General features: G+C 38.4%; 1 protein-coding gene across 1 annotated transcript in view; it reads left to right on the plus strand.

The window, feature by feature from the left end:
• Positions 1–21,185, plus strand: part of DYNC2H1 (dynein cytoplasmic 2 heavy chain 1) — a 396,980-nt gene that overhangs the window by 369,934 nt on the left and 5,861 nt on the right. The window contains exon 88 of the mRNA XM_065944250.1: positions 10,876–10,992. Coding sequence (XP_065800322.1) covers positions 10,876–10,992 — 117 coding nt within the window. The remainder of the gene's footprint in view (positions 1–10,875; positions 10,993–21,185) is intronic.

The following is a 21,185-nucleotide window of genomic DNA, read 5'->3' on the forward strand; positions in this document are numbered from 1 at the left end:
GAATTCAGCTAGTGAAATCTTCAAGCAAGGCTGTAGTTCCCACATCAATCAATATCTCAAACCCTTTAGACCTGCTTAAGAGAATATGTATGTGTATTGATTTTTTTAGAACCTGAACATGGCCCTCTAAAATTTCCTCACTTCCATTATTGATTTGTTATTTGTTAACAGCAGTTGTGAAACTTAGTACTAGAAAATGCATCAATCAAACACCTGTTCAGTCTGCATGCTCGATCTTGCCCAAGGCTGTGAAAGTTTGGCTCTGGCAAACCTGGGACACTTCCAGTTCCCTCCTTGACCGCCAAAGCCGCCAAACACAAGGGACAAAATCAAGTCTCCTACCTTGGCAAATCTACCTTGGTAAAAAAACATTTATCCTCTTGTTAGTAATGCACAGTTCTCTGAGACACCCGAAAGCTGCTGCTCCTTTGGGACCTAGTAGCATATTAAAGCCACTTATGCTTACCACCTCATTTGGGCTGCTTCATGCCAGACTAGAGTTTGCCCATTTACCAAGTGGTTATTATACTATTTGTATTTCAACTTCATCTCTTTTAAACTTATCAGGAAATAAAAGTTAAAACAATGAGGAAATTGGAGATTTAGACATTTGTGGTTTCATGAGGAGAATGGGCTCATCAGAATTAGGAGTTACACGTTTCAGACACATCTTCCCCAAATGAGTGTGAGCTGCCAGTTGTAGCTTATCAGTCCAGCAGTGGAAAACTTACCAAAAAAAAAACAACAACAACAACCTTTAAATCATTCTTTTTTTTAACTGACATTTTGAAATAGTGTATTGGCATTACTATGGCCTTATGTCTACCAGATATGATAATTATAGTCCAGAGGAAAATACAAAATACAACTTCTGTCTCTTCATCTTTCCACTCAAATAGACCAACCAGTATTCAGAGACAGGACCTCTTTTTTTTTTTTAATTGAAGGATAATTGCTTTACAGAATTTTGCTGTTTTCTGTCAAACCTCAACACGAATCAGCCACAGGTGCACATATCTCCCCTCCCTTGTGAACCCCCTCCCATCTCCCTCCCCAGCCCACCCCTCTGGGTTGATACAGAGCCCCTGTCTGAGTTTCCTGAGCCAGACAGCAAATTCCCATTGGCTGTCTACTTTACATATGGCAATGTAAGTTTCCATGGTACTCTCTCCATACATCTTACCCTCCCCTCCCCTTTCCCCATGTCCATAAGTCCATTCTCTATGTCTGTTTCTCCACTGCTGCCCTGTAAATAAGTTCTTCAGTACCATTTTTCTAGATTCTGATATATGTGTTAGAATACGATATTTATCTTTCTTTTTCTGACTCACTTCACTCTGTATAATAGGTCTAGGTTCATCCACCTCATCAGAATGGGCTCAAATGTGTTCCTTTCTATGGTTGAGTAATATTCCATTGTGTATATGTACCACAGTTTCTTTACCCATCCATCTGTCTATGGACAGCTAGGTTTTTTGCATGTTCTCGCTATTGTAAATAGTGCTGCAGTGAACAATGGGATACATGTGTCTTTTTCAGTTTTGGTTTTCTCAGGGTATATGCCTTGGAGTGATTGCTGGGTCACATGGTGGTTTTATTCCTAGATTTTTTAAAGGAATCTCCATACGATCTTCCATAGTGGCTGTATCGATTTACATTCCCACCAACAGTGCAAGAGCATTCCCTTTTCTCCACACCCTCTCCAGCATTTATTGTTTGTAGACTGTTTGATGATGGCCATTCTGACTGGTGTGAGGTGATATCTCACACCTATCTTGTAGTTTTGATTTGCATTTCTCTAATAATGAGCAGTGATGAGCATCTTTTCATGTGTTTGTTAGCCATCTGTATGTCTTCTTTGGAGAAATGTTTGTTTAGGTCTTTTTCCCACTTTTTGATTGGGTTGTTTGTTTTTCTGGTATGGAGTTGCATGAGCTGCTTGTATATTTTGGAAATGAATCCTTTGTCAGTTGTTTCATTTACTATTATTTTCTCCCATTCTGAGGGTTGTCTTTTTACCTTGCTTATAGTTTCCTTTGCTATGCAAAAGCTTTTAAGTTTAGTCAGGCCCCACTTGTTTGCTTTTGTCCTTTTAAGACATATATTTCTGATAGTTTTCATTTTTAAAACTGAGCACTTAATGTGAATATCCTTATATTGTCATTATCAAGTAGATACTATTTTTAAATCATGGGGGAACTTTTAAGAATGCTTAGCAATATGATTTTCTCTGAAAGTCAATCTCTAAAATGATTTGGTGTTTGTAAAATAATGTGATATAAAACTAGGTCAACAAAAAATTATTTTTCTTAAAAACTTAAGTGACTGCAACAGTCAAAGGTTTTAAATCTGATATTCTTGTAGCATTAAGTGCTTTGAGCGTCTTACTATATTTACACCAGTTTAATGGGCTTTCAGAGGCTTCTCTTGTGGCTCACTGGTAAAGAAGCTGCCTGCCAGTTCAGGAAACACAGGTTTGATCCTTGACCCCAGAAGATCCCACATGCTAGGGAGCAGCTAAGCCCATGCACAACAGCTGTTGAGCCCGTGCTCTAGAGCCTGGGAGCTGCAACTACCGGGCCCACATGCCACAACTGCTGAGGCCCGCGCTCTCTAGAGGCCATTCTCTACAACGAGAGAAGCCACTGCAGTGAGAAGCCTGCACAGCACAGGCAGAGGATGGCCTCCGCTTGCCACAGCTAGAGAAAAGCCCATGCAGCAACGAAGACCCAGCACTGCCAAAAATAAATGCTGCTGCTGCTGCTAAGTCGCTTCAGTCGTGTCCGACTCTGTGCAACCCCATAGACGGCAGCCCACCAGGCTCCCCTGTCCCTGGGATTCTCCAGGCAAGAACACTAGAGTGGGTTGCCATTTTCTTCTCCAATGCAGGAAAGTGAAAAGTGAAAGTGAAGTCAGTCAGTCGTGTCCGACTCTTAGCGACCCCATGGACTGCAGCCTACCAGGCTCCTCCGTCCATGGAATTTTCCAGGCAAGAGTACTGGAGTGGGTTGCCATTGCCTTCTCCGGCCAAAAATAAATAAATAGATACAAATTCTCAAAAAGAAAAATAAAACCCTTTTAATTCTTAGTTGACTATACTCTTTCATAGCCTGGCCAACTTAATGCTATCTTCTCATGCCCTCCAAGTATAGTAGGAGGCTGAGAATTGACTGCAATTTCCTATTTGGGAAGTTTCTCTACTCTAAAACCTCTGACTTTACTTGACACCTTACTGAAAAAAATTCAAAGTGCTGGGATTATGTACTGAGTTCCATTAACTGTTCTAGTCCTTCCCCAGCTTTCAAAAACTTCTAAGAAACCTGTTTGTATTTCTTTCTGGAATATAACTTTCCCTAGCATATTCTCCTTTCTTCAACCTACATCAAGCCACATACATAATTTTATATTTTCTAGTAGTGACACTAAAAATATAAAAGAAACAGATAAAAATATTTTTAGTGTTATTTTATTTTACCTGATATATACAACATATTGTTTCAGCATGCAACAAATATTTTAAAATTATGAATGACATATTTTACTTTCTCTTTTTTTATACAAAGTGCTTGAAATCCATCATATATTCTGTATTTATGGCACATCTCATTTCAGACTTGTAACATCTCAAGTGCTCAATAGCATATGTGACCTTGGCTAATGTATTGGACAGTAACTCTAGACAGAGAAGGTAATTCCCTAGAGAAAATTAAACATTTTCTGGCATTCAAGTTTTTTCCCAATCATTTTTAGTTATTTTTCTTATTAAACAATTACAAACAAATACAGAAGTGGAAAAAATAGTAAAATGAATCTCCATATTCAAAGTTTTCAAGATTTAGATATATTTCTTCTTTTTCTCTTTTTTTTATTGTCTTTGCTGAAGCAAAGTCCAGGCATTTTACTTTTCCATTTCTCAAAAAAAAATTTCTTATATAAATGCAATATATTATCACACATACAAAAATTAACAATATTTCCTTGGCATCATTCAATAGCCAGTTCACAGCAATATTTACCACTGTCTAAGAAAAAAATAATTTCCAATAGTGTGTTCAAATTCGGGTCAAAGTTCAGACACTGTGTTTGGTTATTGTGTGCCTTATGTCTTTTCACACCTAGATCAAGTTCATCTTTTTATTTCATACCGCTGTTTGTTACAGAATCAAGGTCACCTCTCCTGTAGAATGATGTTTTCCTGGCATTCTCTTGCTTTATCTATAACCCAACGGATATTGGCAATTTGATCTCTGGTTCCTCTGCCTTTTCTAAATCCAGTTGAACATCTGGATGTTCTCAGTTCATGTACTGTTGAAGCCTAGCTTGGAAAATTTTGAGCATTACTTTGCTAGCATGTGCAATGAGTGTGATTTTGGGGTAGTTTGAACATTCTTTGGCATTGCCTTTCTTTGGGATTAGAATGAAAACTGACCTTTTCCAGTCCTGTGGCCACTGCTGAATTTTCCAAATTTGCTGGCATATCCAAATAATTTCCAATAAAACCTTTATTTTGTCTTATTTAAATGGATGCACTATATAAAATAATTCTCAATGTCTCAAAACTAGTGGCTGGATTAGCTTAAATGAACAGTAATAGCTAATACTTATTGAGCACTTATTGTATATCAGGCAATTTTCCAAGTATTTTAAATATGATGTTAGAGGAAAACCTCTATTTCCCTTTCCTGTAGTTTTTCCATGTGGAGGAATATTTACCAATGTTCATACTCCTAGACACTCTCTACCTTCTACCTGACTCTTCCCTTTCCAGGAAAGGTGTCACTTTATCTGATTATGAGTTTGAGTCAGGAACCCAGGACTGAATACTGTGCCTTCCTATGCTTTTCTCTTGGGTTACATATTCTGCTCTGCCCCTTCAAGGTAGTCCCTGCATCTGGTGTAGCTGGCTGCTTAGTGTAAAACTGTCATAACTAGGAGTTAAGCCTGCCAAATTCTTGTGTTTCGTATTAGCAAGTACATTTGCCTGGGGATCTGTTATATCCATCAAACTATCTTTTTCCAGGAAAAAAGTAGTATTTTAGGCCTCTCTGCTTTTTCTCCTTCCATTGATGCAGAATTGCAGATGAAACAGGGTACCATTTGTTGATACCATTCCAATCTCTGATATATCAATATTATCATTTTATTATATAAAAAATAGATATTACTTTTTGAAAGTCCATGTTTTAATTTTCTTTAAATTCTGGATTAGAGAATGATAGAGGATGAGAGAGAGAAAAGGACAAATTTAGAGGATTTTATTAGAGGTGGTGGCAGCCATTGGTAGTTGATAGTATATGGGAAGTTCAGGAAATGGGACCAAGAATGTCTCCCATGTGTCTATTAAGCAACTACATGGTCAGTAATATCAGTTATTGAAATAAGGCTCTAAAGGACAGTATTTAACACCCTACCAACCCCCTTGTTAAAAGAGGAAGAGGAGAAGGGGGTGGTAGAGGATGACTTGGTTAGATAGCGTCACCAACTCAATTGAACTTGAGCAAAATCTGGGAGACAGTGGAGGATGGAGGAGCCTGGCATGCTGTGTAGTCCATGGGGTTGCAAAGAGTTGGACGCAACTTAGTGACTTAACTACAACAATATACATATTACATAGTCAAGTTGTGGTGCTCTCAGTGGAGACTACTTTTACAAATTTCTATAGAGACCAGTTGAGCTCAAAACTCAATATATATCTCAGTTTATATCTCTGTATATGCATATTGAAAAATCAAATTGCCAACATTCATTGGATCATGGAGAAAGCAAGGGAATTTCAGAAACACATCTATTTCTGCTTAATTGACTACTATAAAGCCTTTGACTGTGTGGATCACAGCAAACTGTGGAAAATTCTTAAAGAGATGGGAGTATCAGACCACCTTACATGTCTCCTAAGAAACCCATATGTAGGTCAAGAAGCAACAGAAATGGACATGAAACAACAGACTCGTTCAAAATCTGGGAAGGAGCATGACGAGGCTGTGATTGTCACCCTGCTTATTTAACTTAAATGCAGAGTACCTCCAGTCTTCCCAGGTGACTCAGTGCTAAAGAATCTGCTGCCAATACAGGAGACATGGATTCGAACCCTGGGTCAGAAAGAGCCCCTGGAATAAGAAATGACAACCCACTCCAGTATTCTTGCCTGGAAAATACCTTGGACAGATGAACCTGGTTGGCTACAAACCAAAGGGTCACAGAGTCAGACACGACTGAGCCACTGAGCACGCATGCACTCAAGGTACATCTTGTGATGTAGGCTGGATGAGTCAGCAGTTGAAATCAAGATTGCAGGAGAAATTTCAACAACCTCAGATATGTAGATGATAGCACTATAATGGCAGAAAGCAAAGAGGTACTAAAGAGCCTCTTGATGAGGGTGAAAGAAGAGAGTGAAAAGGCTGGCTTAAAACTCAGCATGCAAAAAATTAAGATCATGGCATCTGATCCATCACTTCATGGCAAATAGATGGGGAAAAAGTGGGAACAGTGGCAAATTTTATTTTCTTGGGCTCCAAAATCACTGCAGATGGTAACTGAAGCCATGAAATTAAAAGTAAATTAAATTCCTTCCTTGGAAGGAAAGGCATGACAAACCTAAACAGTATTAAAAAGCAGAGCCATCACTTTGCCAACAAAAGGTCCATACAGTCAAAATTATGGTTTTTCTAGTAGTCATATACAAATGTGGGAGTTGGAACATAAAGAAGGCTGAGCACCAAAGAACTGATGCTTTCAAATTGTGGTGCTGGAGAGGAATCCCTTGGACAGCAAGGAGATTAAACTAGTGAATCCTAAAGGAAATCAACCCTGAATATTCATTAGAAGGATTGATGCTGAAGGTGAAGCTTCATCACTTTGGCCACCTGATGCAAAGAGCCGACTCACTGGAAAAGACTGACACTGGGAAAGATTGAAGGTGGTAGGAGGAGAGGCAGCAGAGGGTGAGACAGTTAGATAGTATCACCAGCTTAGTGGACGTGAATCTGAGCACACTCCAGGAGGTAACACGCAGGAGAGCCTGGCATGCTGCAGTCCATGCAGTCACAAAGAGCTGAACATGAGTTAGTGATGGAACACCAACAATAACATATATACTATGCATATTACATAGTCAAGTTGTGACACTATCTGTGGGGACTGCTTTTACAAATTTCTGTAGAGACCACCTGAGCTCAAACCTCAGTGAAATTTCTGAAAGAGGCCTTAGAAGAATTATGTTGCCTTCGGACTTTCTAGGGCTTCCCTGATAGCTCAGTTGGTAAAGAATCTGCCTGCAACGCAGGAGATTCCAGTTTGATTCCTGGGTCGGGAAGATCCCCTGGAGAAGGGATAGGCTAGATAGGGATTTTCTAGCACTGAAATTAGTAAGCACTTAAATTTTAATAAAAAATGGGCTGAAGAACTAAATGGACATTTCTCCAAAGAAGACATACAGATGGCTTACAAACACATGAAAAAATGCTCAACATCACTCATTATCAGAGAAATGCAAATCAAAACCACAAAGAGGTACCATCTCATGCTATCAAAAAGTCTCCTCTCTTAAATGCTGGAGAGGGTGTGGAGAAAAGGGGACCCTCTTACCCTATTGGTGGGAATGCAAACTAGTACAGCCACTATGGAGAACAGCGTGGTTCAGTTCAGTTCAGTCGCTCAGTCGTGTCCAACTCTTTGTGACCCCATGAACCACAGCACGCCAGGACTCGCTGTGCATCACCAGCTCCCGGAATTCACCCAAACCCATGTCCATTGAGTCAGTGATGCCATCCAACCATTTCATCCTCTGTCCCCTCTCCCCCTGCCCTCAGTCTTTCCCAGCATCAGGGTCTTTTCTAATGAGTCAGCTTTTCGCATCAGGTGGCCAAAGTACTGGAGTTTCAGCTTTAGCATCAGTCCTTCCAATCAACACCCAGGACTGATCTCCTTTAGGATGGACTGGTTGGATCTCCCTGCAGTCCAAGGGACTCTCAAGAGTCTTCTCCAACACCACAGTTCAAAAGCACCAATGTTTAGGTGCTCAGCTTTCTTTATAGTCCAACTCTCACATCCATACATGATCACTGGAAAAACCATAGCTTTGACTAGATGGACCTTTGTTGGCAAAGTAATGTCTCTGTGTTTTAATATGCTGTCTAGGTTGGTCATAACTTTCCTTCCAAGGAGTAAGCGTCTTTTAATTTCATGGCTGCAGTCACCAAATGCCGTGATTTTGGAGCCCAGAAAACTAAAGTCAGCTGCTGTTTCCACTGTTTCCCCATCTATTTGCCATGAAGTGATGGGACCGGATATCATGATCTTAGTTTTCTGATTGTTGAGTTTTAAGCCAACTTTTTCACTCTTCTCTTTCACTTTCATCAAGAGGCTCTTTATTTCTTCTTCACTTTCTGCCATAAGGATGGTGTCATCTGCATATCGGTGGTTATTGATATTTCTCCAGGCAATCTTGATTCCAGCTTGTACTTCCTCCAGCCCAGCATTTCTCATGATGTACTCTGCATATAAGTTAAATAAGCAGGGTGACAATATACAGGCTTCATGTACTCCTTTCCCTATTTGGAACCAGTCTGTTGTTCCATGTCCAGTTCTAACTGTTGCTTCCTGACCTGCATATAGGAACAGTGTGGAGATTCCTTAAAAAACTGGAAATAGAACTGCCATATGACCCAGCAGTCCGGCTGCTGGGCATACACACTGAGGAAACCAGAATTGAAAGAGACACGTGTATCCCAGTGTTAATCGCAGCACTGTTTACAGTAGCCAGGACATGGAAGCAACCTAGATGTCCATTGGCAGATGAATGGATAAGAAAGCTGTAGAATATTACTGAGCTATTAAAAAGAATGCATTTGAATCCTTTCTAATGAGGTGGATGAAACTGGAACCTATTATACAGAGTGAAGTAAGTCAGAAAGAAAAATACCAATACAATATGTTAATGGATGTATTTGGAATTTAGAAAGATGGTAATGATGACCCTATATGCGAGACAGCAAAGGAGACACAGATGTAAGAACAGACTTTTGGACTCTGTGGGAGAAGGCAAGGGTGGGATGATCTGAGAGAACAGCATTGAAACATGTATATTATCAAGTGTGAAGCAGATTGCCAGTCCAGGTTCAATGCATGAGACAGGGCGCTCAAAGCTGGTTCACTGGGACAACCCAGAGTGATGGGGTGGGGAGGGAGGGGAGAGGGGGGTTCAGGACGGGGGACACATGCCCACCCGTGTCTGATTCATGTCAATGTATGGCAAAAACCACTGCAATATTGTAAAGTAGCCTCCAATTAAAATTAATTAATTTAAAAAATTTTAATTTACTTTTCTTCAAGGCTATACTTAAGCAACCCTTAAAGTGGCCTGTATAACCATATCAGTGGTACAGAAAGAATATTGAACTTAGGGATTCAGTAATTCTGTTTTTATCCCAATTCTTTCACTGACAAACAAGTTGTTTATGTTTTCATGGTAAAGCAACTAATCAGAACTATTTGTCAAGTTCTGTCTACTAGTACTCTTCCCATAACCATCCTCTAACTGTAATATAGTTGAAAATGATTTCAGCTCTTTGAACTTAATGTGTTCCCTTACCTCTAAAATTCTGTAGTATGTTAAAACTTCAAAGGCACTAAACATTATTTATAAGGTTGTTTTATTTTCTATCAAGTTCAAATTTTGAGAATATAGATATGATATGAACTCAAAATGCAGATTTTAAATTTATTATCAGAAACTGAAAGACTGAACTTAAGAAATATGAAGCTAATTTTACCAAAATATTTATATTTTTATTTTCATAATTTCATACATCTACACTAAGGTTAATTTAGAGTAAGATATGAACTCCTTTTTTGTTTGTTTGTTTTTTTAATATATTTATTTTTGGCTGTGTCTCTAGTTGGGGCTGGAGAAGGAAATGGCAACCCACTCCAGCATTCTTGCCTGGAAAGTCCCATGGACAGAGGAGCCTGGTGGGTTGCAGTCCATGGGGTCGCAAAGAGTCTGGCACAACTGAGCTGTTTAACACCTACACTAGTTGAGGCACGTGAGTATAGTTGGCCTGTGGAATGCAGAATCTACTTCTCTGACCAAGGACTGACCCCGTGGAAGACAGATTCTTTTTTTTAAATTTATTAATGAATTTTAATTGGAAGATAGTTACTTTACAATATTGTGGTGGTTTTGACCATACATCGGCCTGACTCAGCCACAGGTGCACTTGTGTCCCGCATCCCGAGCCCACCTCCCTCGCACCCCATCCACCTGGGCTGTCCCAGAGCACTGGCTTTGGGTGCCCTGCTTCGCACATCAAACCTGCAGTGGGGAAGACAGGTTCTGAAGCAGTGGACCACCAGGGAAGTCCCCAAGAGATGAACTCTTTTTTTTCCTTTTTTTATTCTTTCAGCTGTGTGTGACATGTTAAGAATTATTTTGCATTAACCTTTCTGAATTTTGTTCTGTTCTTTAGAAAATGATGTCAGAATTCCAAGCAAGGAGAATTTGTTCTTTTCTCTAGGGTGCTTGTCTTTACCCCTCCTGGAAAAAGAGCAATGTTTTGGCTTTTGTCATTATATTTCTGTTATTCTAGTGCCAAGGCACATGCAGTTGTATAACTGATGACATTTATAAGTATTCTTTTTCACAAATATTTGCTAAAATTCAGAATTCAGACTAAAGGAAGGTCACAGTGAACACTGGTCCAGGCCTTCACCTTCTTTACTCTCAGATAAAATACCATAATCGTTGTTTTAACACTGTTTAAAATGTATAGTTAAAATGGAAATTGTCACCTTCCTTCTGAAGATATAATAGAGTAACTCCTGTCGTTTCAGACTGTAATATGTATTTTAATGGTTTGTATATCTCTATGGCAGATCAGTGGCTTACTGCTGGAAGGATGCAGTTTTGATGGAAATCGACTTTCTGAAAATGAGCATGATTCTCCTAGTGTATCATCAGTTCTCCCTTGTTTTATGGGCTGGATTCCACAGGTAATACATTTTTAACAGGGACAAGTTTAATCAATTCATTTTTGCATTATACTTTTTTAATAAAATGTTCTTGGCCTATGAATTTTTTGTTTACTTTTTAACCACACCTGCATTTGAACAAATTTATACTCAAAATACTATATCCTTTATAATATTTAAGATATATAGGACTTGTTTTTTCTTTGAGGGGGGTGTTAGTTCTAGAAGATCTTGTAGGTCCTCATAGAACCGTTCAACTTCAGCTTCTTCAGCATTACTGGTCGGGGCATAGACTTGGATTACTGTGATAGTGAATGGTTTGCCTTGGAAATGAACAGAGATCATTCTGTTGTTTTTGAGATTGCTTCCAAGTACTACATTTTGGACACTTCTTGACTATGATGGCTACTCAATTCTTCTAAGGGATTCTTGCCCACAGTCATTATAGGGGATATGAATGCAAAAGTAGGAAGTCAAAAAATGTGTTGAGTAACAGGCAAATTTGGCCTTGGAGTGCAGAATGAAGCAGGGCAAAGGCTAATAGAGTTTTGCCAAGAGAACACACTGGTCATAGCAAACACCCTTTTCCAACAACACAAGAGAAGACTCTACACATGGACATCACCAGATGGTCAACACCAAAATCAGCTTGATTATATTCTTTGCAGCCAAAGATGGAGAAGCTCTATACAGTCAGCAAAAACAAGACCAGGAACTGACTGTGGCTCAGATCATGAACTTCTTAGCGCCAAATTCAGACTTAAAATTGATGAAAGTATGGAAAACCACTAGACCATTCAGGGATGACCTAAATCGAACCCCTTACGATTTTATAGTGGAAGTGAGAAACAGACTCAAGGGATTAGATCTGATAGACAGAGTGCCTGAGAACTATGGGTGGAGGTTTGTGACATTGTACAGGAGGCAGTGATCAAGATCATCACCAAGAAAAGAAATCCTAAAAGGCAAAATGGCTGTCTGAAGAGACCTTACAAATAGCTGAGACAAGAAGAGAAATGAAAGGGAAAGGAGTAAAGGAAAGATATACCCATTTGAATGCAGAGTTCCAAAGATTAGCAAGGAGAGATAAGAAAGTCTTCCTCAGTGATCAGTGGAAAGAAATAGAGGAAAACAATAGAATAGGAAAGACTAGAGATCTCTTCAAGAAAATTAGAGATACCATTGGAATATTTCATACAAAGATGGGCACAATAAAGGACAGAAATATTATGGGCCTAACAGAAGCAGAAGATATTCAGAAGAGGTGGCAAGAATACACAGAAGAACTATGCAAAAAATCTTTATGACCCAGATAACCATGCTAGTGTGATCACTCACCTAGAACCAGACATCCTGGAATGCGAAGTCAAGTGGGCCTTAGGAAGCATCAGTATGAACAAAGCTAGAGGAGGTGATAGAATGCCAGTTGAGCTATTTCAAATCCTAAGAGATGATGCTGTGAAAGTACTGCACTCAATATGCCAGCAAATTTGGAAAACTCAGCAGTGGCCACAGGACTGGAAAGGTCAGTTTTCATTCCAGTCCCAAAGAAAGGCAATGCAAAGAATGTTCAAACTACCACACAATTGCACTCATCTCACATGCTAGCAAAGTAATACTCAAAATTCTCCAAGGCAGGCTTCAACAGTGTGTGAAACATGAACGTCTAGATGTTCAAGCTGGATTTAGAAAAGGCAGAGGAACCAGAGATCAAATTCCCAGCATCCATTGGATCACCGAAAAAGCGAAAAAGTTCCATAAAATCATCTACCTCTGCTTTATTGATTATGCCAAGCCTTTGACTGTGTGGATCACAACAAACTGTGGAAAACTCTTAAAGAGATGGGAATAGGAGACCACCTGATCTGCCTCCTGATAAATCTGTATGCAGGTCAAGAAGCAACAATTAGAACTGGACATGGACCAACAGACTGGTTCCAAACTGGGAAAGGAGTAAGTCAAGGCTGTATATTCTCACCTTGCTTTTTTAACTTAATATGCAGAGTAAGTACATCATGAGAAATGCTGGGTTGGATGAAGCACGAGCTGGAATCAAGATTGCCAGGAGAAATATCAATAACCTCAGATATGCAGATGACACCTTATGGCAGAAAGTGAAGAGGAACTAAGAGCCTCTTGTTGAAAGTGAAAGAGGAGAGTGAAAGAGTTAGCTTAAAACTCAACATTCAGAAAACTAAGATCATGGCATCTGATTCCATCATTTCATGGCAAATAGATGGATAAACAGTGGAAACAATGGCTGACTTTATTTTTCTGGGCACCAAAATCAGTTCAGATAGTGACTGCAGCCATGAAATTAAAAGACGCTTTCTCCTTGGAAGAAAAGCTGTAACCAACCTACAGCATATTAAAAAGCAGAGACATTACTTTGCCAACAAATGTCTGTCTAGTCAAGGATATGGTTTTTCCAGTAGTCATATATGAATGTGAGAATTCGACTAAAGAGAAAGCTGAGTGCTGCAGAATTGCTGCTTTTGAACTGTGGTGTTGGAGAAGACTCTAGAGGGTCCCTTGGACTGCAAGGAGATCAAACCAGTCCATCCTAAGAAATCAGCCCTGAATATTCATTGGAAGGACTGATGCTCAAGCTGAAACTTCAGTACTTTGGCCATCTGTGGTGAAGTGGTGACTCATTTGAAAAGATCCTGATACTGGGAAAGATTGAAGGCAGGAGGAGAAGGGGACAACAGAGTATGAGATGGTTGGATGGCATCACCAACTCAAGGGACATGATTTTGAGTAAGCTCCAGGAGCTGGTGATGGACAGGGAAGCCTGGTATGCTGCAGTCCATGGGGTTGCAAAGAGTCGGAGATGACTGAGCGACTGAACTGAACTGATAGGACATTTTAAAGCCTTTATTTGTTATGAAAAGAATAACATCATAATTTTAATTTCTAAATAGGTTTTAGTCTAATAAAAAAACGCTAAATGGTTGTATGAACTACCAGTGTTCCTGTTATTTTCAGCAATGTGCTAAATGCTTTATATACTTTACCTTATATACTTTTCTGAGTAGCCCTGCAAGGTGGATATTATTATTCCTATTTTCAAATGTGGAAATGTGTTCACATAGCTTAAATGAGGAAATATGTGGTCACATAACTTAAATGTGTGTTTACATAGCTAAGCATGCAGAAATCGAAAGCAGCAGAATATTAATACTCATCTGGCTTTTATATCATGCCATGTCACTATGCTCCTGATCAGCAAATGAAGAAAACTTCTTGACAGAGACTTATTAAGTTAACTTTTCCCTTTTAAGGGGCTTCCCTTGTGGCTCAGCTCATAAAGAAAGAATCCGTCTGTAATGCGGGAAACCTGGGTTTGATGCCTGGGTTGGGAAGATCCCCTGGAGAAGGGAAGGGCTATCCATGCCACTATTCTTGCCTGGAGAATTCCATGGACTGTGTAGTCATGGGGTCCAAAAGAGTCAGACACAACTGAGCGACTTGCACTTTCCCTTTTAAAACCTTCAATTTGTCAAAGATAAGGTGTCCATAGGTTCTTGGATTTATCTCTGGGCTTTCTATTCTGTTCCATTGATCTATATTTCTGTCTTTGTGCCAGTACCATACTGCCCACACAGTATGTGGTACAGTCTTGTGGTACAGTATGTACACAGTATGTGGTACAGTCTTGTGGTACATCAAGACTGTACCACAGTCTTGATGACTGTGGCTTTGTAGTAGAGTCTGAAGTCAGGCAGGTTGATTCCTCCAGTTCCATTCTTCTCTCTCAAGATTACTTTGGCTATTTGAGGTTTTTTGTATTTCCATACAAATTGTGAAATTATTTGTTCTAGTTCTGTGAAAAATACCGTTGGTAGCTTGATAGGGATTGCATTGAATCTATAGATTGCTTTGGGTAGAATAGCCATTTTGACAATATTGATTCTTCCAATCCATGAACACGGTATGTTTCTCCATCTGTTTGTGTCCTCTTTGATTTCTTTCATCAGTGTTTTATAGTTTTCTATGTATATTACTCAGCCGTTAAAAAGAATTCATTTGAATCAGTTCTAATGAGATGGATGAAACTGGAGCCCATTATACAGAGTGAAGTAAGCCAGAAAGATAAAGAACATTACAGCATGCTAACACATATATATAGAATTTAGAAAGATGGTAATGATGACTCTATATGCAAAACAGAAAAAGAGACACAGATGTACAGAACAGACTTTTGAACTCTGTGGGAGAAGGCGAGGGTGGGATGTTTCGAGAGAACAGCATGTATATTATCTATAGTGAAACAGATCACCAGCCCAGGTGGGATGCATGAGACAAGTGCTCGGGCCTGGTGCACTGGGAAGACCCAGAGGAATCAGGTGGAGAGGGAGGTGGGAGGGGGGATCGAGATGAGAAATACATGTAACTCCATGGATGATTCATGTCAATGTATGACAAAACCCACTGAAATGCTGTGAAGTAATTAGCCTCCAACTAATAAAAATAAATGGAAAAAAATAATAAAATAGAAAAAATAAAATAAAATAGGGCATATTTGTAGATGAAGTGTGTAACTTTTACTTAACAATAGAATTTTTAAATGTAAGTATGAATACATGTAAGCTTAAAGTTCTGATTGTATAAATAGTCACCAACAAACAATTTCTTACACCATTTACTATAAGAAAAAATATTTTTCTAGTTGGGAAGTATTTCATTGAATTTTCCAATTATTGTAATTCCTTTTGTAAAGTAAAAAATAAAAATCAGAATATGTATTTTAAAATAGAAACTAATAAAACTACAGCAGCTACTGCTCAGAGTTATATAAGAGCATCCTCTGACCTAAAAGAACATACATTTCTGAGAAACTCTCCATTTCCCCCTGCCGTATAAGCTTCAGTTTCTCTTATGAAATGAGAGAAGGTGAAATTATTTTATTTCTATCAAGCTATTGATTCATGTAAGAAATTGGTATATCAAACAACTAAGGATTACACACATTAGGTGTATGAACCAGATTGAAAGTTACATATAAAAATTAAGGTTAGGATATCATATAAAGTTGTATATGATGCCAATTTTTTAATTATGTAAAGTGTTAATTCTTTGGCAAACAAAATTAAAAGAGGGAAGTAAGACATGTATAAACTGGTTCACTTACGGTTCCCTCCTTGCTAAGGAGGGAAGTAAGACATGTATAAACTGGTTCACTTACGGTGCTAAGTCGCTTCAGTCGTGTCTGACTCTGCGACCCCATAGATGACAGCCCACCAGGCTCCCCCGTCCCTGGGATTCTCCAGGCAAGAACACTGGAGTGGGTTGCCATTTCCTTCTCCAATGCATGAAAGTAAAAAGTGAAAGTGAAGTCACTCAGTCCTGTCCGACTCTTAGCAACCCCATGGACTGCAGCCCACCAGGCTCCTCCATCCATGGGCTTTTCCAGGCAAGAGAACTGGAGTGGGGTGCCATTGCCTTCTCCTCATTTATGGAGAAACCCCAGAAATAAAAATAGAGAGAATGGAGAATACCTGAGTAGGCATAAATGCAGAAGAGAATGACCTCGAGCAGTACCCACATAACTGACCATAAACTGAATGCAAATCAAAAATGCAGTGTTGTACCGGGCTGTATAAAAAGCAACATAACATTGTAAGACTTGGAATTTATCCTTCTACAACATGTTGCTCTGAGTATCATTTCTATACAATTTTATTTACATACTTTAAAAAACAGGACTGAAATGGAAAGCTAAAAATAATTTAATTTGAAAAATAGCTCATGTAAAGAGAGAGAAAATGAATTGGCATAGTCAATAAAAGAGATTATTGAGAGATAAGATGAATTTATTATTTTTGTAAAAGGGATTTCCCCCAAGGCTTTTGCACTTTTTCCTGACACATAATGGAAGGATTTAAGGTGCTTCCCCACCTCCTTTCCCCCCACTTCCTTAAGTGAGGCTCATCTTCCCATATAACCTTACTGTTTTGACTGCCTCTCCTGGATCAACTAAGGGGAGAGAGAATATGGGACATGTTGCTAAATGTTTCAGAACACAAAATTTTGGAGTCTAACAGACTAAATCCCATTCCCAGCTCTCAGACTTACGATCTGGGTGGTTTGGGGCTAGTTACCTAATCTCAGTGAGCCTCATTTGAAAGTGGAGACTGATGTTTTCTATAGAACCGTGTTGAGGCCCTCTGTGACGTGCTCAGCCAGGGTAAGTACTAACTTACATGGTTAGTTAGTACACATGGTAAGTCTGACTCATCCTGATGGGAACATTTTAAAATGTTTTTATGATAGTATGATAATGATTATTTCATATGTACTTTATAGTACACTAACTGGTTTCAGTCATCATTCAGTACTTAAGTTCCTATTATATACCATATTCTGAACACTGGGGTAACAAAATATTTTCTTCCTTCAAAGAGTCTTCTATTGGGTATAGACAAAGAGGAAGAGAAACTATTGCAGTTCAAAGTTACAGAAGTACAGTTATGGAGGATTACATAAAATGTTTTGGCAGATGAAGGAGACCTCAGCTCTGTCATGTGTGAGCAGAGGAGGGAAAGTCCAATGATCTCACAGGGAAAGGAAGAATCTTCCCAAAACTGTATTCACAGTAGAAGTATGAAAAACTCAAGGGCAAATTCAAAAATGGTAGGACCAAGGCATTCCATATAGAAGGGGACATAGTTTTGAATGCATGGAGATATGAAAATAATTTAGGTTATTCTAGGAACTGCAAGTATAGTACATCAGGAATGTACTGAAATGGTTCAAAGTGAAGAGTGATAGGGGATATAGTCAGGGAAAAAAGGCTGAGTTCAAGTATAACAAGCCTTGGAGCCATGCCAAGGAGTTGAGCCTGTCTTATGATCAGTAGAAAGTCATTAAGAATTCAGAACAGGTGTATGGTAAGGTCAGATTTTTAGTTTTAGAGAATTGGTCTAGCATTGAGAGAACTGAAGACTGACATAGAGTGAAATACAATCACATATGTTTTCACAGTAATCCTCTGAATTTCGTAGAGCAGTTTTTCTCTGTGTTTTGCTGAGGAAGAAACTGCAAATCTGGTCAATTAAGTGATTTGTTGTGGGCCCCCCAATAGTAGCATTAGTGTTTGAATAATAGCAATGAATATTTATCTGTATTGATTATGTGTCAAACACTGTACAGAATGTTTAGAATATAAGATAGTTAGGCCTTCCAGAAATATTTGAAATAGGAAATACTGAAATAGGAAAATATTGTTATAAAACCATTTAAAAACATTAAAAATGTTATTACCTCCATCTAAACTCAGAAAACTTAAGTTTAAAAGACTTGTGTAGCTTGATCAAGGTAGGCAACTAAGTTTCAAATTCAGGTTATCTCTCTTAAATCTTGGGCCTGATACTGAGTCAGCCTATAGTATAAACTAGCATTTAGGAAACTACAGTCCACAGGCCAAATCCAGTACACTGCTTATTTTTGTGCAGTCCACAGTAATGTGATCATGAATGACTTGTATCTTTTTAAATAAATGAAAAACTCAGAAGGATAGTATTTTAATGACTTGTGAAAGTTAAATGAAAAGAATTAAAGTGAATTTTGGTGTCCATGAAGAAAATTTTGTGTGGAAAACAGGTTTGCTCATTTATGTAGATGCTGTCAGACTTCTGCAGCAGAGTTAAAGATACAGTTACATCCAAGACATATAGCCCATAAATCCTGAAATTATTTACTATCTGGCCTCTTACAGAAAAGTTTGCTGACTCTGTATAAACTGTCAAACTCTCCAACTTCTGCTTGAGTTAAGTATTATTTTGTTCAAGAAATGATTTTTTATGCCAGCTATAGCTGTCTTTAATAAGCTTTACAGAATTTGGTGGGGGTCATCATATTTTAATGCATCTTTACCAAGCGGGTAGGAACCAACATAAAATCGAAGGAAGCATCGACATCAGCTTATGTAAACAAGTGAATGAGTTCCTTTTCCACTTACCCTTATAGCTACTTTATTGTGGAAAGTGCAGAATCATTTAGTAAGCTGAGATAAAATAATGGAGTTCAGAACTTTGGTGACTAATTCCTTTGGGGCCTGAATAAGGTTATTCTGTAAATTATTTGCATCATATTATCTGATACCTAAGAAGAAAGAAGGACTTCCCCAATGGCTCAGCAGTAAAGAATCTGCCTGCAGTGCAGGTTCCACAAAAGATGCAGGTTTGATCCCTGGTTTGGGAAGATCTCCTGGAGGAGGGCAAGGCAACTCTTTCCAGTATTCTTGCTGGAGAATCCCATGGAAAGAGGAGCCTGACGGACTGCAGTTCACAGGGTCACAAAGTGTTGGACAGCACTGAACATGCATGCACACATGCATCTGACTTCTAAAAATCCTGAATAGCTTTATTTCAGCAGAAACACACCCAGTAACCCAGTCATGCACAGCATTGCTGAGGTACATGGTATTTACATTTTAAAAGAGCATTTTAGGTTGCGAAAGACGAAGAACTTATGTGGTAATACTTAACAAAGGATATGAAGAGCTAATTCTTAAGACTTCTATTGAGGAAAACGGGAGGTTTACTATTGCTTCTGTTATATGTAATGTACTTTGTCAGTTAACAAAATTCTAATTAGGAATGTCCAAAAGAATTAAAAGGTAGTAAAATGCTGGTGCTATTTTCCTAGTGTTTGTTTACCATTATCTATGTTCGGCAAGTAATATAGCCTACACTCACAGGGTTCATTTATGAGTTCATTCATTCATTCATTCATGATGCAGATTCTTAAGGTTCTTCCAGTTCCAGCTCAGTATGGGGGGTTAAATTAACATAGGTTCAAATTAAGATTCCCCTAAGGGGCTTTACCCAAAAAAGCATTCACTTTCTCCAAAGTGTTCTACACTGCATTTTTCCGTAATGGTTCTCAGAAAATCTGTTCAGTATGCAAATTTAAATTTAGAAATTCATGGTATTTTTGAGAATGTTAAAAGCTGAGAATTCCCAAAAGTTTCCTAACACACAACCCTTTCCTGCACCCCACCTCTGTCAGGATCTAGTGTTCTGCATAACAGTTAGGGAAATACTACCTTTTGAGGTAGGTCAGTCTTTATAATGCCCTGTTCTTACATTCCATAGGGAGTCAGTTTGCCTTTGATCTATTTTTCCAGTGAAGAGCATTACTTAGGGTCTGTCAGCCCCACAGTAACATAGAAATTCTGAACCAGCCCGAACCCCACAGGCCTCTACCTTCCAAGAGGTGTCACAATTGACAGTTCGACTTTAGAAACAATCTCATTCCCGGGGAAATTATGACTATAAAATGATTACACATGCCACTCACAGTATGAAATGATATATGCTGAAAACTCTGCCTTTTATATACTCTGATTTAAAAATAGTAAGTATTTAATTACTATTTTTTCCTATGTGACTTTTTTTTCTTAAGGACTTGCTCTGAAAGCAATGTTGTTAGCATTGTATTACTGAAAAACAATGAAGTATTTCTCTACCAAAATACATTTTAAAGAGTAGCTAGACATTCTTGACAGAACAGAGTCTTTCAAAATATTTATGGTTGGCAGGTTGTTTAATTTCCTGTTCTGAAATAGTTATTTTTTCAGGGTTGCATTGCTCATAACGGCACTTTTATGTACATTAAGCTTCTGATTTCCTCACATCTTCTTTTCTAAAGCAAATAGCTGTTCATTGACTTGGTTCATAATAGAAGAAGTTAGTTGGACCTTATACATAAATAATTTGGACCTTATGCATAAAGCTATTTCTCATCATGTGAAGTTTGCCCTCACGTGTTTTATTATAGTGAAAGTTGAATTGATATTGACAAAATAGTTATCATAATTCACCTGGGGTTAATGTGGGGATTTTTTTTTTTTTTTGGTCCTCCGGTATTATTTTGTTATTTTCTTTGTTGTCTAAGTGATACCTAGTATCACCATTTGACTTTGTAAACAACTTCTTTCACTTATTATCATGGTGCCTTCTATTTGCGGTACATATATACTTTTAAGTCACTTTCCCTGGGGCCTAGGCATGAGTTTGCGTAATCACAATATATAGGTTTTTATATGTTTAATTTTAATAATTTGAAACTAACTTGTTTATGTAATATGAAATATTTGAAGTCCTTCTAATATATCTTTTTTTGCATTGAGCTCTTAGTATGTTTATTAATAGTTAATAAAATTTTAGTTTCATCCAAATATTTCTGCGCAGCAGGGTCTTATGCTT

The sequence above is a fragment of the Muntiacus reevesi genome, chromosome 9, assembly GCF_963930625.1.
Source record: "Muntiacus reevesi chromosome 9, mMunRee1.1, whole genome shotgun sequence".
Taxonomy (NCBI): domain Eukaryota; kingdom Metazoa; phylum Chordata; class Mammalia; order Artiodactyla; family Cervidae; genus Muntiacus; species Muntiacus reevesi.